The sequence below is a fragment of the Sebastes umbrosus genome, chromosome 12 (assembly GCF_015220745.1).
Source record: "Sebastes umbrosus isolate fSebUmb1 chromosome 12, fSebUmb1.pri, whole genome shotgun sequence".
NCBI classification, from domain to species: domain Eukaryota; kingdom Metazoa; phylum Chordata; class Actinopteri; order Perciformes; family Sebastidae; genus Sebastes; species Sebastes umbrosus.
The window spans coordinates 7,813,270-7,829,316 of NC_051280.1; the positions used below are offsets into that span (position 1 = coordinate 7,813,270).

At 37.4% G+C, this 16,047-nt stretch overlaps 1 protein-coding gene across 4 annotated transcripts in view; it reads right to left on the minus strand.

The window, feature by feature from the left end:
• Window positions 1–1,690: 1,690 nt before the first annotated feature.
• tep1 (telomerase-associated protein 1) overlaps window positions 1,691–16,047 on the minus strand; it is a 42,945-nt gene continuing 28,588 nt past the window's right edge. For all 4 annotated transcript variants that reach the window (XM_037787652.1, XM_037787651.1, XM_037787654.1 and 1 more), the window contains exons 40-56: window positions 15,842–15,898; window positions 15,520–15,655; window positions 13,967–14,227; window positions 13,684–13,835; window positions 12,025–12,132; window positions 11,244–11,348; window positions 10,689–10,818; window positions 10,498–10,583; window positions 10,112–10,250; window positions 8,270–8,400; window positions 8,053–8,174; window positions 6,170–6,313; window positions 5,457–5,556; window positions 5,079–5,190; window positions 4,857–4,939; window positions 3,932–4,036; window positions 1,691–2,650 (exon numbers count right to left, since the gene is read on the minus strand). In XM_037787652.1, coding sequence (XP_037643580.1) covers window positions 2,531–2,650; window positions 3,932–4,036; window positions 4,857–4,939; window positions 5,079–5,190; window positions 5,457–5,556; window positions 6,170–6,313; window positions 8,053–8,174; window positions 8,270–8,400; window positions 10,112–10,250; window positions 10,498–10,583; window positions 10,689–10,818; window positions 11,244–11,348; window positions 12,025–12,132; window positions 13,684–13,835; window positions 13,967–14,227; window positions 15,520–15,655; window positions 15,842–15,898 — 2,091 coding nt within the window. In that variant the 3' untranslated portion in view covers window positions 1,691–2,530. The remainder of the gene's footprint in view (window positions 2,651–3,931; window positions 4,037–4,856; window positions 4,940–5,078; window positions 5,191–5,456; window positions 5,557–6,169; window positions 6,314–8,052; window positions 8,175–8,269; window positions 8,401–10,111; window positions 10,251–10,497; window positions 10,584–10,688; window positions 10,819–11,243; window positions 11,349–12,024; window positions 12,133–13,683; window positions 13,836–13,966; window positions 14,228–15,519; window positions 15,656–15,841; window positions 15,899–16,047) is intronic.

Genomic DNA, 16,047 nt, shown 5'->3' on the forward strand with positions numbered 1-16,047 from the left:
CACTCATCTTGTCTGCTATTCGCGCACCACACTCCTCTCTTTCTTTCTCTCCACCTCTCCCTCCTGCTCTGTACCTGTAGACCGTCAGCGTGCCGCGCACCGCCGCCCCTCCCTGCTTGATGGTATGATCCTTGTCTGTCATCACCTGATTGGTCGTACGGACGTCAGTAACACAACATTCAGTCACAGTCAGTGCATGGAGTGCCCGTGGCGCGGAGAAGATCATCCTATCAATCTGCCTTGAATTAATTAAAGAAAGAGAAAAAAAATAACAGCTCTCGGATGGGAGCCGGCTCTTATCGTTCACTTAAAAGAGTTGGCTCAAAGAGCTGGCTCGTTCGTTACCGACACATCACTACTACAGAGAAAAACCTACTCTGTTACAAGTAAAAGTATTTAGGCAAAATGGCCTATTTCAGAATCATGTAGGCTATTTTATATCACTGGATTATAATAGATGAGGCATTAATATGTACATCTCTTTAATGTTGCAGCTGGTAAAGGTGGAGCTAATTGTGATTACTATATATACTGCTGGGTAGTTTGATCCATAATAATATATCATCATTAGTTGAGTTAGTTGATATTTTGTGTCAGTCTGAATTCCACTGTCTACCAGTAGTGGAGGAAATACTCAGAGCCTTTACCAGTAAAAGTGGCGATACAACAGTAACACATCTAACTCAAGTAAAAGTACATAAGTATAGCATCAAAATATACTTAAAGTACTCATTATGTAGAATGGGTAATTTCAGAATGATATATATTATATTACTGGATTATAAATAGTGTTGCATTAATATAAGCATCACTAATGTTGCAGCTGCCTAAGTGGAGCTGATTTCAACTACTTTACAGTCTGCCTTATACCTTAATCCGTAAAAACACGTCAGCTTTTATTAGTTGATTTACATTGTGTATTAATAATCTGAATCTGCAAAGTAACTAGTAACGGACATTAAATAAATGTAGTGAAGTAAAGTACAATATTGGCTTCCAAATTGTAGTGGAGTAGAAGTATAGAGTATTATGAAATAGAAATACTCTAGTAAAGTACAAGTATCTCTTAATTGTACTTCAGTAAATGCACTTACTGGTAATTATTCCACCGCCGGAAAAAAAGTGACAAAATAAAGCATACTCAAATCAGAGTATGATGTTTATTCTCCCACAATAAAATGCACAAAGGAAATAAATGGAGGAGTTACTTACAGCTGGAACAATTTTAGATTTATTATGGGAGGTGGTTAAACAGAAAAAATCTTGGAAAACAAAATGATAAGCATTAAATCTTAGAGAAATGTTTATTTGGCAATAGGTTTCCAAATTTGCAGTTTGATTTGTCCCCAACGTCACACATATTGTATGATTTCTTGTTAGTAGGCTAGAAAATGTTAAAATATTTTGATATTTTTGTACATCTCCTACCTTAACAGTATACTATGACGATTATGTATTGAATATTGTATAGAATTAGTATGTATGGATTTGGGACACAGCTAATGTTCTGGCATAGTGGCCAAAGTCAAACTGCTGTATAAGTCTCATTATGCTGTTTTAATGTTATAATATTAAAGACCATCTTGTTAACATAGCCTATTAAAATATACTGCAACATTATGTGATTATTAACTGTCCCATTAAGGTTCACATTTCTATTCATTTCATGGTGAAAACATTCAAATTCAGCGTGCAGCAGTAGATATAGTTTTATTGCACTAAATATGACCCATTGTCAACAGAACAGAAGCAATTCAGTGCAGATAAGAGAGCTGTAAAAGCACTTAGCTGATAAACTGTGTTTACATGTCTGCCATCGATGTCTCACAGCCAGACAGAGTCTCTGTTTACATAAAACACATGTCAAATAGCAATCAAAGCAAATCTCTCCTGCTTTTGGTTTAATTACCTTTAAATGCATTCATTCACAGAAAATCTGACAATAACTAGAATGTCAACACCCATTTTCTTGTCCCAGGAATATAAAAGAAAAGCTACTAATTATTGACTATTTGTTAAATGTAAAAAAAGTATAACATACAATATTTTTTGTTTAAATCCACGTTCTTTTTTTCATTTAGTCCTTTTAAAAAACAAACAAAACAACATTTCAAAGTGCAGATTTGAACATTTAATTTATTGTCAAAAAAAAGATAATTGTTTCATATCCCACATTCCTATTTTCATTCTGTTACAATTTTCAAATAAAATAAGGCCATTGATTAATTCAGCTTACACATAACTATAACTGATAATATTTTCTTCTATCTTATAAAGTAAAGGCACATGTAAAGTAAACATATCTTTGCAACTATTACATAGATGCTTATCCCTGTATGTGATGTAAATATTTCACCTTCATTTTTTTTTAAATATACTATTCACCTTCATTGAAGCAAAGAGGAAGCAACACATTCCTAGCAATCTTTGGTTAATTGTAGTGTTTAAGCATTTTTCCTAAATGCTGAATTTAGTGCATAATAGATAGATGGATAGATAGATAGATAACCTTTATTTAATATCTTGAGGGTTATTCTTTCCAGGAGAGGAAGTAGATCTTTCCCTGTCCGTCACCACAAACCAGTTCAGTGGGCTTTTCAGGGTTCACCTCCAAATGCAGAACAGGACCTCCACACACAAACATGCCCACCTGGAGGAAGAGAGAGGGAGAGGGTAGAAGGTAAATAGTTATTTGAAGACCATTTAAAATAATACAAAAGTAGGGTGAAGGAACAACTTAGTCAGTAAGCTGCATGAGAAGAGTACAGAACTTTCAGAGTACGCTAATTTGCATTTTCTTTGCCAAGAGTTTGATGAGAAGACCGATCCCCCTCTCATATCTGTCTGTTAAATATGAAGCTGGAGCCAGCTGGTTAGCTTAGCTTAGCATAAAGACTGCAAGCAGGGGGAAACTATGGAGGACAGAACCTGCCAAAATCAAAAATAAATGAATAAATAAATAAATGACATGAAAAATGAATACATATGTCATTAAATGTAGCAAAAATAATATTAAAAATAAATGTAGTCATTAATTAATATTTCTGCTTTAATTTGCTTTTTTATTTATTTATCTTTGTATTATTTCCATTATTTATTTACTCTTCTGTTTAATTTTCCCTTTTATTTATTTTTACATAAATTTTCAGATTTATTAATTTATTTTTACATTTATTATTTATTTAGTTTTGCATTTATTTATTTAGATTTTTAAATATATGTATTTATTTATATACTCATGCCTTTATTTCTTTATATACTTCTGCACAATTTTCCCTTTGCATTTCACCCCTTATTTCTTTCCCCAAACTTATTTATTTATGTATTCTTTTCTTTATACAGTTTTTTTCACATTTCTTTTTACATTTCTTTATGCATTTCTTCTGTGTCAGAGTGCATAGATCTACTATACGCTAGCCAGCGGGCTGCACTCCAGTCTTCATTCCCGGCTCCATACAGTGGGTCGTTGTCCGTTTTTCTTGCCTGCCTGTTTACATTTGTATCTAAACCTTTGTGCCATCTGTCTGTAAAATTATTGATAAAAAGACATTCAGACTTCTTATCAAATGACCACCATGTGTTTTTCAAGTTCTGTCATATTTAACTTTGTATATATATATATATATATATACATATATATATATCTTCTGGATTTCTGAGTTTCTATTTTCTGGAGTACTGTGATTGACATCTTGTGTTGTTTTGTTTTCCCCTGCTGTTCGTGGTAAAGCAGGTGATAATGATTTGAGTTGATTACTGCTTCTACCTTGTGCCCTACATTTAAATATGTTTTGTCTTGCACCTGAGCATCTTTGCCTGGATTGTGTGCACACACTTGGTACCTCTTCCCATCTTCTCATCCAACTATCCGCGAGAGAGATAATAAGCGTATTTCCCACAATGTTGTTGCTCTTTTAAGACTGTGACGTACCTGTTTCTTAGTGTTTCTGTCCCACAGCTTCACTGTCCTGTCGTAGGAGGCTGAGATGATGGTGCGGTCAGTTAGTTTCAGCACACTGATCCGGTCACTGTGAGCCTGGGGATAAAACCACATCATCATTAAAAACAATACAAAGTGAAGCCATGGCTTAAAGCAAAGGCGGATTATTTCTGATGTTTGCTTTTATTTCTTTGTTTTCTATTATCCACATTTTGTAAGGTTGTGGACTATTATCCAAAATTGGCTAAGGCTACTCAATATTTATTTAACATTTACACCTGTAAACATTATGTTGGGGGTTCTGGATGCAAATTGTCCCCGGATAATAAATACAATTATTCTATTAGACAAAATATTTATATTCAAACCTCAATCAAGAACAAATCTGAATCTAAAAATCCCCAAAATACATTGCAAAGCCAATTTCTTTTGGAAAAAATAATTGCTACAAACCACTAAAATGTAGCACAACACAACATGAAATGGAAAAAGATTTTCTCTACTTAAGAGTGGGACTATATATAATTATTACATACCCCCTATGCCATATGTATATTTCAGTTTCTAAATGTATCGGTATTGTCAACCTAATTATTTGAATAATTATTAATTTGATTTTTAACTCTTTTTAATTATTTATTTATTATTTTCCCTTTGTCTACGTGTTTTCCTTTATTTTATTTTTCTTTATATTGTCATGCCATCATATTGTCGTGTTTGTTATGTGTGTTTTGCCTGTATTAAATAATAATACAAAATTAGACCAAAGCTGTTGCCCTAGCAACAGAATGGCTATGAAAAGGTCTATAGTTTTCTCATTCAAGCAAATGCTGTGGGTTTTATTTTTTAATAAATATTACAATATTAAATATACTCTAGTGTCTTATGTTCGGTTTCAGAGTCTCTCAGCTCTTACAGGTTTTCTGCTGCTCCACGAGGAATCCTCTGAAGGCTGGTTGAACCACATGTTGCCGTTCACGTCTCCACACACGACAAATTCTGAAAGAACATACAACACGTTGGATAATCACATAATGAACAAACGCACCAGAAGCTGGCATGTGCAGGAGTAGACGTATGCTTGAAGTAAGAGTAGTAACAGTAACATCTGCGGCGGAAACAGTGCAGATGTTAGTACCTTTGTCCACAGTTCCAGCTGTTATCATGGCCCCCTTCTTCTCCTCTTCGGTGGTCTCTAGGCTCATTGAGCTGAAAGCTGAATTGAAACTGTTTTTGGGGCCCATGGCAAACTGAGGAAAGAGAGGACAGAGGCATCAATCAACATTTACTATAAATAAAGTATGTGGCACACTACACCTGAGGTTTGACCTCATTTGTAATTGAAATGTAGGAGCTGCTTAGACAGACAAAAAGGAAGTGCTCTCTGCCAGGTGATATCAATTAACTGACAATATATTTTCTTTTCACTAATAAATGTGAGAGCTACAACAAACACGTTTATGGTGTTCCTACAACATTATTAATATTATTTAAAGACAAGTTGGGCAAAACTCACAACAAAGCCAATTCTGACTTCTCCGCTTTCTTCGCCCACCAGCCACATGCTCTTCTCGTCGTTATGGATCATGCTCAAAATTCGGACACTTTGGCTCCAGCTGCAATAAAAGCCAAATAACCAAAGAGCTTTTTTAAGCTTGGTTTAATAATTTGGGGCTTATAAAATAAAACCCCTCAGTGTATAAGAAACAACCCAATAGCACCATATGTAGAACTGAGCTAAACTGTGTGTCAATAGAAGCTGCAGAGATTAAAACTTAAATATTACATTTAAAAACAAATTACTGTATTTAGCTGTGGTCTGCATTCTGACCCAGGATACAGTGCATTATATAACCAATATTTACCACTTTCTGCTACCTGGAGCGATCATTAAGGGTTAACCTTGTCAAAAATGTCAAATATCAGCAGGAAAATTTGATAGAAAATACTTCAAACAAATACATCATCAGCAATATTTTTTTGACTTTCTGATCACCTCCACCATAAGTGGGTTTGCCTTGATTAACATTTCCTCTGTCTTAATTCAACAAGCAAAAAAAAACTAAAAGTCACATAATAATGATGAAAACTTTCAGGAAGAATTGAGTTTTCTCCAAACTTCAAAAAAACTGATAATCAGCCAATGGACAATGATTCGTTTAAAGTACCCTGAAAAACCTGGACAAAGATTTTGGTAAATACCGTACAGTACAGTATGTAGTGTGTTACCTAGTGATTGTGTGGTTCCAATCGTTTTCCTGATCTATTGTGACGTCAGATATTACTCCACAGTCTGACACACCCATCAGGACGGAGAAGTAGTTGAGGTGGACCACTGGGTCTTTCTTTTTGTACGTGGTTACCTTCACCAGGCTGGGAGCAACAGAAACACATGAACAGAGCAGGACTGGTTAGTGTGTAGAATCAACACCTCACACCGTATTTGGTTCATTTCCAGTCTCCATGGAACTACCTAACTCTAACCCTCTACCCCAAAATGTGTTTTGCTTATTGTCACTTGAATGTTTGAGCTTCACTGTGCAGAAAGATGTAAATGCAGAGTTTGTCTTAAAACTAGAGCTGTCAAAGTTAACGCGATAATAACGCGTTAACGCAGATTCATTTTAACGCCACTCATTTTTTTAACGCATTGACGCAACTTTTTAGATTGTAGCGGGCTCAGTTTTAAAGAGTGAAGATACTGGCAATATTTGTCATTGTTTCGTGTTGTTAATTGATTTCCAATAATAAATATATACATAGATTTGCATCAAATCAGCATATTTTCCCACTCCCATGTTGATAAGAGTATTAAATACTTCGCAAATGTCCCTTTAAGGTACATTTAGAACAGATAAAAAATGTGTGATTAATTTGAAATTAATCCTGATTAACTATCGACAATCATGCAATTTATCGCAATTAAATATTTGAATCGATTGACAGCCCTACTTAAAACATGTCTGGAGGGAATCCTCAAAATTGTCCCAGTGAGAGTGACAGGAAATCAGCATGCACAATACCAGGATGATGAAATCAAAGCAGCTAAATGGAATTCAGCCATCATTATTGTCATTCTTTACACCTGTGCTTTTCCTACTGTGACATGTCAAAATGTCTTCCGTGAAAAAGGCCTAATGCTAGTTTCAGACTGACACAGTTGTCATTTTCATGCCCAGCAGCCATGTTACCACGTTGCCACGTTGCCACGTTGACCATCTGTGCGCCCATGAGCGTGTTGATCTTAAAATAAGGTGTGGTCAGGTGCTTTGTTGGTACATTGCTATCTTGATGCCTTTAGACCAACAAAAATCTGCTCTTTAAAGGGCGTATTATTTAAATGGTAAGATGCAACTACATAGGCGGGTTCGCAACAGAAATTTTGAGCGTCAAACACTTCATTCCCTGCATTCTGGTGAACTTTTATGGACAAATTTATGGTGCAAATCTTTCTATTTAGTTGCAGGCACATTTGGTATTTAAAGGGAATGGGAGATGGCACTCTGATTGGTTTATCTCCTGTTACGCCCAAAACACACCTATGATGAATATGCCTTCAAACAGTATCCTTCCATTTTGACATTGTAGTGATTTTATACCACTACAGAAATTGGCACACCTCAGCAATCGGATTATAGGCAGTGTAGTATTACAGGAAAACATGCTGCTAATGTGGCTTCCCATCTGTATCAGCAGTAATCACTATACTGAGAGGTAATGTATCGATTTTGACACATTAATCAGATAATGTGTAATTCTCAAAGCACTGTTTATCATAAGTATCACTGTTAAATATAAGGTATGAAAAGAATGCTTTCTCATGTACATCTTTCTTACTTTTTGTTCACATTTAGTACAGAGAAAAAGAGTGGTTACTTTCGGTTTGTATTTGCATTTTCTCCTCATCACATTCATTTGTTACCAAATAAATGCTGGCATCAATAAATGTGTATTTATTCTGTTGCTCTCTTGTTGTTTCCACAGTTCTTTATTAAAAATGATAATTAGTTCATAACTTCTGACTAAATAAAGGTTTAAAAAATAAGATTTTAAAAAGTAGTGTAGGTCCAGTATTGGTATGTTAGTAGTGTGACTGTTTTGCAGTTATTTACCTTGCAGAGCTGTGTTGTTGATTCCACACCAGCTTCCACACATCAATAGCGAGCTTCGTGGAACTGACAGCAAACTGGCCATCAGGCATGGAGCAGATCGCTAGGACGCTGCCGTCTGAAACCTGACGCAAACAAACAGACACGCCGTGTGATTAACACAAACACAAAAACACACGTGTGTCCAGTATAGATTCTTTTTTCTTGTGCATGTTTTCACCTGCTTCTGGCCGACCACAGCGCGGTGCTGCCATACTTCCAGCAAACCGGATTCATAACCAGCAAGAAGCAAATCGTCTCTCTGGGACAAGCACAGAGCTGTGACTGGTCCTGTCAGACTGGGGGAAAACTCTGAAAAGACAGAACACAGAGGTGAACTGGGACAGTTTTCAAAATAAAGGTCACACACCATATATTAGATACAGTACATCACATTGCAACCATGATCACACCTCCTTCACTGAGCAGCATCAGGTGACTCTTACTAGTGATATATACAGAAGACGGTGGTTTCAAATGATGTGTGTGACCTGGGACATTTGACTTGATTATTGGATGATATAGGGTGTGAATAAACTTTGAAAGAAAATAAAAGAGAGACACTGAAGCAATCGCCATAATGTACACAGAGAAGGCAGGTTTCTCTCAATAAGTGTGATCAAAATATTTTATTCCTAGAAATGGATGAGTGATTATGATGATCAAGATCTCAATAATGAACAAAATATTTTGATTATTATTTGAGTTGAAATGATGCAGTTCTACCACATTTAATATCTCATTTAGAAACAAAGCTTTACAAAATACATAATGTAAAGGCAAAATATTTGCAATAAATGCATGTACTTAAAGGGACATTGTGTAGGATTTGGCGTCATCGCTTTAGCGGTGCGGTTTCAGATTGCAACCAACTGAGTACCCCTCAGCTCACTCCTCCCTTTCAAAGAGTGCAAAACCGTGGTAACGCCGTTCACCTCGCTCATCCTTACTATAATAACACTACTTTAGGAGCAACGGAAGTCAGACGGCGGCTTGCGGTACCACGGTTTTGCACTCTGCGGCTCACATTACCACAGATTCACGAGCGTGTCGGAGAACTATGGTGAACCTTCAGGTAACGTAAAAAGACGAAAGGCTCTCTCTAGAGTCAGTGTACTGTAGAAACATGGCGGACTCCGTGAAGAGGACCTGCTCCCTATGTAGATATGAAGGGCTCATTCTAAGCTAACGAAAACACAACGATTCTTAGTTTCAGGTGATTATACACTAATGAAAACATAGTTATTAATATTATATTCCATTTCTGCAAATAGATCCCCCGAAATGTTACATAATGTTCCTTTAAACTTCACGGTAAATAACATTTTTAGTATAAACAGGGATGTAATTTCCACTGGGGCTTATTCACTTTTCATTCACTTTTTTCCCCTCACTTTTATTGTTTCAGGTTGATTTTCTTGCTAAAGCCTCTTTAAACAAACAGTCCTTTTATCGTCCAGCCACCAGATGAGAGAAGAACACAATGAGCAGCAGCGAGGGCTTTACAGACTTAAGCCTCTCAAGCAACATACTTGCTGCCCTACTTTGTTAATGAAGGTTGTTGGGGCTGAATGCAGCCTGAAAAGAATACTTGAAGACACCGCTGAAAAGAAATATGTATTTTCATAGTGAAATTCGCCCAAAAAGACACTGGAATTAGTCAAAGGCAAGACACTAAGACAGTAAGGCACAGAGCTCTTTGTAAGAAATATGCATATACAACATTATCAGTTGTATATGCAGAAAGTATAATTTCTATATTAGGTAAACTAATAATAATTTGAAGCTGGTTTGATGCATTAACAAAACAGAGATTTCATTTAATTTTGTTTTATATATATAGATATATATATCAACATATATATATCTATATATATATCAACATATATACATATATCAACATATATATATATATATATATATATATATATATATATATATATATAGCGATGTCTTTCATGAATGCACATTAACTATTTTCTTTCTCAATGTTATTATATAAAGACAGAATATAAAGTTTTACCTGTTCCCCACGTCCAGCCTCGCAATGAGCAGTCTTCAGAAACAGTGAAGAAATCTGCGCCTCCTTGTTCGGGAATCACGCCACGTATCACGCCACGTATCGCACCGCTATGACCCTGGAAGGTGGCGAAGTGCTCCACCTGTACGTAAAGATACAAAATGTGAGAGAGGAGACATACAACAGAGAAATAAGAGACAGTGTCCACTCTTTTATTTTATTTATTTTATTTTATTATGGATCCTAAGGAGGTCATTTTTGCTCTGCATCTAGTCCACATCAAAGAAAATGTGTGAAAAAAACTAAAAAACATAGAAAAAGACAAACATGTTGGATATTATTATGAAAAACCCTCTAAAACTTTCCACATTTTATGTTGACTGACAGACCTGTAGTGGTTTCCAGAGCTGCACTATGCCATCATCTGACGCAGTGAAAACAGCCATTTCTTCTGGGTTGACTTCTTTGTTCTTGTCTTAAAAACAAAGCAGGAATTAAAAAAATAACTATTCAAATAAAAACAAGCGTCCTTCGAGAAAAAATGAATGTATGTGCGCACTCATTTTCTCAGGATGTTTACCTGTATTTGGCAGGAGAGAGCAGTGGTGTATACGTTCCTCGTGTGCATCAATGTGGCAGATCTCCATGTTTGTTTCCCAGTTCCAAACATGAAGCTCTCCCTCTGCACAGCCGGCCATCACATACCGTCCCTGCACACAGAAACACAGTCAACACAGAAATCCACTAATGAGGCTGAGGGTTTACTACAGGCAAGTCTCAAAAGAGAAAACAAAGACAGACCTGCGGTTATATTTCAACACTATACATGAACTACGCAAGCTCATTTACTCCACCAACGCAATTATTTGCATTACGGTTTTTCAGGGGAGAAGGAAACAATGCAGTACCTGTGAGGGTTTCTGGACAATATCTGTCATTGTTTTGTGTTTTTAATTGATTTCCAATAATAAATATATACATACATTTGCATAAAGCAGCATATTTGCCCACTCCCATGTTGATAAGAGTATTAAATACTTAACAAATCTCCCTTAAAATGTACATTTTGAACGGATAAATGGATTAACTGTAATTAAATATTTTAATCAATTGACAGCCATAATAATTTGCTCACCAGACAGCAGACAGATGTAAGAGGACTCCTCCAGGAGATTTCTTTGAGACTTTGGCCTGCCTGCAGATCCCATAAACAAAGCCTCCCGTCGTTTGAAGAGCTAATCTGAAACAGAAGACAAGTTCACATAAACACAATAGTGCTGTGAATAACACAGTGTACTGTAGTAATATGACTCTCTCTGGTAACATCTCTATTCAGGGGCAAACCTGTAACTCAGGTTAGTTACATTTCTTTAAAAAGGCACAGTGTGTAGGATTTAGTGGCATCTAGTGGTGTGGTTGTAGATTGCAACCAACTGAGTACCCCTCCGCTCACTCCTCCCTTTCCAAGACTGCGGTAACGTGAGTGCAAAACCGTGGTAACGCCGTTCGCCTCAATTAGAGGCCATTCTTGCCATAATAACACTACTTTAGGAACAACAGAAGTCAGACGGCGGCTGGCGGTACCACAGTTTTGCACTCTACCAAAGTTTCACAAGCATATGGGAGAACTACGGTGGCCTTCAGGAACCGTAAAAACATGAAAGGCTGCCTCTAGAGCGTGTTTTTGTTACTGGCTACTGTAGAAAGATGGCGGCGAAACATGGCAGACTCTGTGAAGAGGACCAACTCCCTATGTAGATATGAAGGGCTCATTCTAAGGTAACGAAAACACAACAATTCTTAGTTTCAGGTGATTATACACTAATGAAAACATAGTTATTAATATTATATTCCATTTCTGCTAATAGATCTTCTGAAATGCTACAGACTGTTCCTTTAATGTAATGAAGATTTACCACACAGTCTGGAGTCCAAACACAGCCGGTGATCCAGTCTTTGTGTGAGTGAGGGAGCGACTTAAAGAGAGCAGCAGGAGACGAACTCACATCCCACACCATCAGGGCCTGAAACAAAGACACCTGTCAGTACTGCGTTATACTGAAACATGTGTCTGTACGCATTTATATCAGTGACGGTAGGACAAATAACAGAAACACCTCTCTCTATAATGCGATACAGTTCAACAGTTCAACAAACTACATCCTTCAAACTGACCATAAAGTTGAATCAACACCTCTATTTTATTGCCAACGATGGCTTAATACACTCAATGATACTAAAGGGAGAGCTACCATGGAAGACATCTCTAAAGGCTGAAAAATTTGATATAGTCTCACAGTATATTGTGTCAAGTGGTTAAATGAGACTACACCGGTTGTCGGGGACAATAAACGTCATCACGCTGAACACGTAAACTCGTCTACTCTCTAGTCTGCCTTCACAGCCTCGTTGTGTTTCTACTCCTATCGACACTTTTTTGGTCGTCTTTGAAACATGATGTGAGAGTGGCATTGACACAGTCATGACCACTAGCTAGATCACGTCACTCTGAGAGGAAAGGCTTTTGTAGAAGAGGTTTAGCGCATGAAAATCAAATTACAAGTCGGAAGCTTAGTGGAGGTGACGCTGAAGTCATGCGTCCGTGGTGTAGTTCCGTCTATAGCCTAACGTTAGCTTTTCACTACTGGTGATTGCATTCACACTTCAAAAATCATAGAAGTGGTGTTCATTTGTGGAGACTATACGGAACAAAACGTGTAAATATCATACATTTTTGTTTGCCACAGAGCTTATTTTCTGCAATAATCCCAAATCCAATGGAAAAATCCCATTGTCTTCTTGTCGAGGGAACCAGTGCAGTTCTAACTTCCATGTTGGCCTACAACAATACGTCATCCTGGCACAAAAATAGCTACAAATCTGCTAAAGTCCACGTAGCAACACATTTTCAGTATTAATACAGTCAGTGTTTGTATCAAAACTGTCATAATACTGTGGCCCAAACACATTGTACCCATACTTGCCAACCTTGAGACCTCAAAAATAGGGAGGATTTCAAAACCAAAAGTGAGGGTCTGGGGGTCCTCCCCACTGTGTCAGAGAGTTTGTTTCCTGCAATCTGGTGACTTTTAAAGAATGAAAATAACAAAATACTAAATACACTGCGACAGCATTTTTTGTTAAATAGGCCTACTTTTAATTTTACTTTTAATTCTCAGGATTTAAACTGAATAATTCGCCCCTCTGGCAACAACGGCGCTACTGTGCTCTGAAACCCGTTTTTTCCAATGGCTTGCACCACACCATGCTGGCTTTGCTGTGATGTGCGGCGAGCACAGCAAAAACTGCGCTGCGGTGTCGTGAGCAGCTCTCCTCTGCCGGGAAAAGACATTTGGTGTAGCTCTATTGCCATCCGGGTGGAAACCGTAGGGCTTATACACGCTGTACAGCGCCAGAAACATGTTGAGATGACGAAAAGGAATACAAAAAAGTGTGAAAAAATTGCCATAAATCAGGAGAAATGCGGGAGAATTGTGACGTCGGGAGGAAACCGGGAAAGGGCAATGAAAAACGTCTCCCGGGAAAATCGGGAGGGTTGGCAAGTTTGATTGTACCTGATCTTTTCCACCGGACAGCAGCTGTCCACCATCAGGGCTGAACGCCAGACAGGTGACACCTCCACTGTGGCCCCTCAGATACTCATGAGGATCAATACACGGTTCGAGGGCCAGTTCGCTCAACAACCACAGACAAATGGAGGAGTCATCTAATTCAAAGGGGAATACAGAAGGGAAAATAATAAAACAGTCATTAGTAGAGAGAGTGATGTTTTAAGAAACATGTTATACATTATAACATTAAAGGACATTTCTGTAAAACACTAGGTCATGTTTTTACCTGAAGCTGTTGCCAGGTACGTGGAGTTTTGTGCTAATGCCAGGACGACGTCTGATTGCCCAGAAAACATTCCCCACATTGTCAAGCCTCCCAGCAGTCCCTTCTCTTCTTCTTTTCTCTTCCAGACTCTCACACGTTTGTCACTTCCTGCAGACAGCAGCAGCTCAGGTTCCGTCTGCTCTGCGTCCAAGACGACCCACAGCAAGCTCAGTATGGACACATCAAGGCCCTCAAAGCCCTCGGAGTCCCAGATCTTCTCACCTGCCATTGAAATAAAAACCGTTACGGTCTGTTTGTTTACCAGATCTTTTTTGTGATTTTTTAAAAAGCATATTATTTTCATTTTGTGCAATATTTATACAGATATAGAGGAGGTGACTTGAATTAAAGGTCAGTTGGGTTCAAGATTCAAGTGCAAGCTCTTGCACCAGTCACTACAATACAGCATATAGCAGGTTATTGATGTACTGTATGTCCATCTCCATGTGTATGTTAATTGTCATCAATATTTTATGCTTTGTTACTACCATAGCAGTTTTATATCCTTTATGTATTGCCTGTGTTACTAGTGTTGTTTTCAGGAGCATCACTCATGGCTGGCTTTTTATTCATGACTTGACAATATATTGTTTTTTGATGTAGTGGCAGACTCGTTCGTTCGTTCAGTTCGGTTCATTCGCTTGGTTCTTTCGTTCTGTTCATCCGTCCGTCCGTCAAAATTGGGTATCACAAGGTCCGTTTGTTTGTTCGTCTGTCTGTCGGTCTCCTTGTTTTTTGGGGAAAACCTTGTAAAATCCAATTTTGACAAACTATAATTTCCTATTTGGGTGGGCGGTGAGTAAGTAAGTAAATAATTAAGTAAGTAAGTAAGTAAGTAAATATAAAGTGCCTATCCAGAACAGATTTCTTATAGTACTTCACAATAAAAGATACAAGCAAGACACGATATGGAGAGTAAGAAGTAAAAGTAATACAATTAAAAAAAAGGAGGAAAGCTACAAAATCTCAAAAACATGAGACAGTTTAGCTTAAACCTACCTCAGGACATCAGGTCAGGTAGCTCTATTACCAATTTTAACTTTTTTAACTCCGTAAGGCAACAGCTTGGTGCACCTTTTCCCACACCTTATATTGTCCTCTTTTGGCACCAGTACGACTGGTTACAGGTTTTAGTTTTTTCATTATTTGATCTTTATGTTTTGTTCTTTTATTGCTGTTTTTATTTTGTCTGTATTTCTTTGTATCTGTGCAAGCACTTTGTAGCTATGTTTAGAAAGGTGCTATACAAATAAAGATTATTATTATTAAATCAAGGTTCCTTTTTTCAGTCGGTTAAGTTTTGGTCCTGGTGAAATATTGTTATTATATTGTAATATGTTGCAGAAAAATTATGTGACTGTAGCTTTATAGACAAAAACTAGTTTGTAGGGTTGTATGATAGGAGTTGAGAATGTGAAGCCATCTTCATATCCGTATTTGTCTGTGAGAATGACAGATTCATTCAATCTAGTAAAACGATTTTTTCTTTTTACATTCCTGGCACATAAACACACCTGAGTCAAGACTGAAGAGTTTGATGCCGTCACCGTGGTAACCCACAGCAGCATAGTCTCCATTAACAGCCACACACAGAGCAGCAGGCGCAGGCGTCTCAGACCTCTGTTTCTTCAAAGGAGGCTCCTGTTCGCTCTAAAACACCAAATGAAAGGATCGATGTGGAGAGAGAATTGTGCACTATATGTAAAAAAACAACAGTAACAATAAAACACTTCCTTTTTCACAAATTGGCAGCTATCGTTTTTCAATCATCACTGTTCATACACAGACTGTGGCATGAAGTTAAACACTTGTACACAAGATAAATAAGGAGCTTACTTCATCATTTCTAAATGCGGTGACCGAACGGCCGAGTCCTCCTGACCAGAGCTGGAGCTGTTTTACAGAAAGACAAGAAGACATAGAGAAGAAAGAGGCTATTCATTTCAAAATAAGTGATAAGGTGCACTTAAGAGGGAACAGGTGCAGGTGCACTTGTCCTGCATTGATCTTCAGTTGGATGCTTGTTGTTTTCCCAAAGCAAA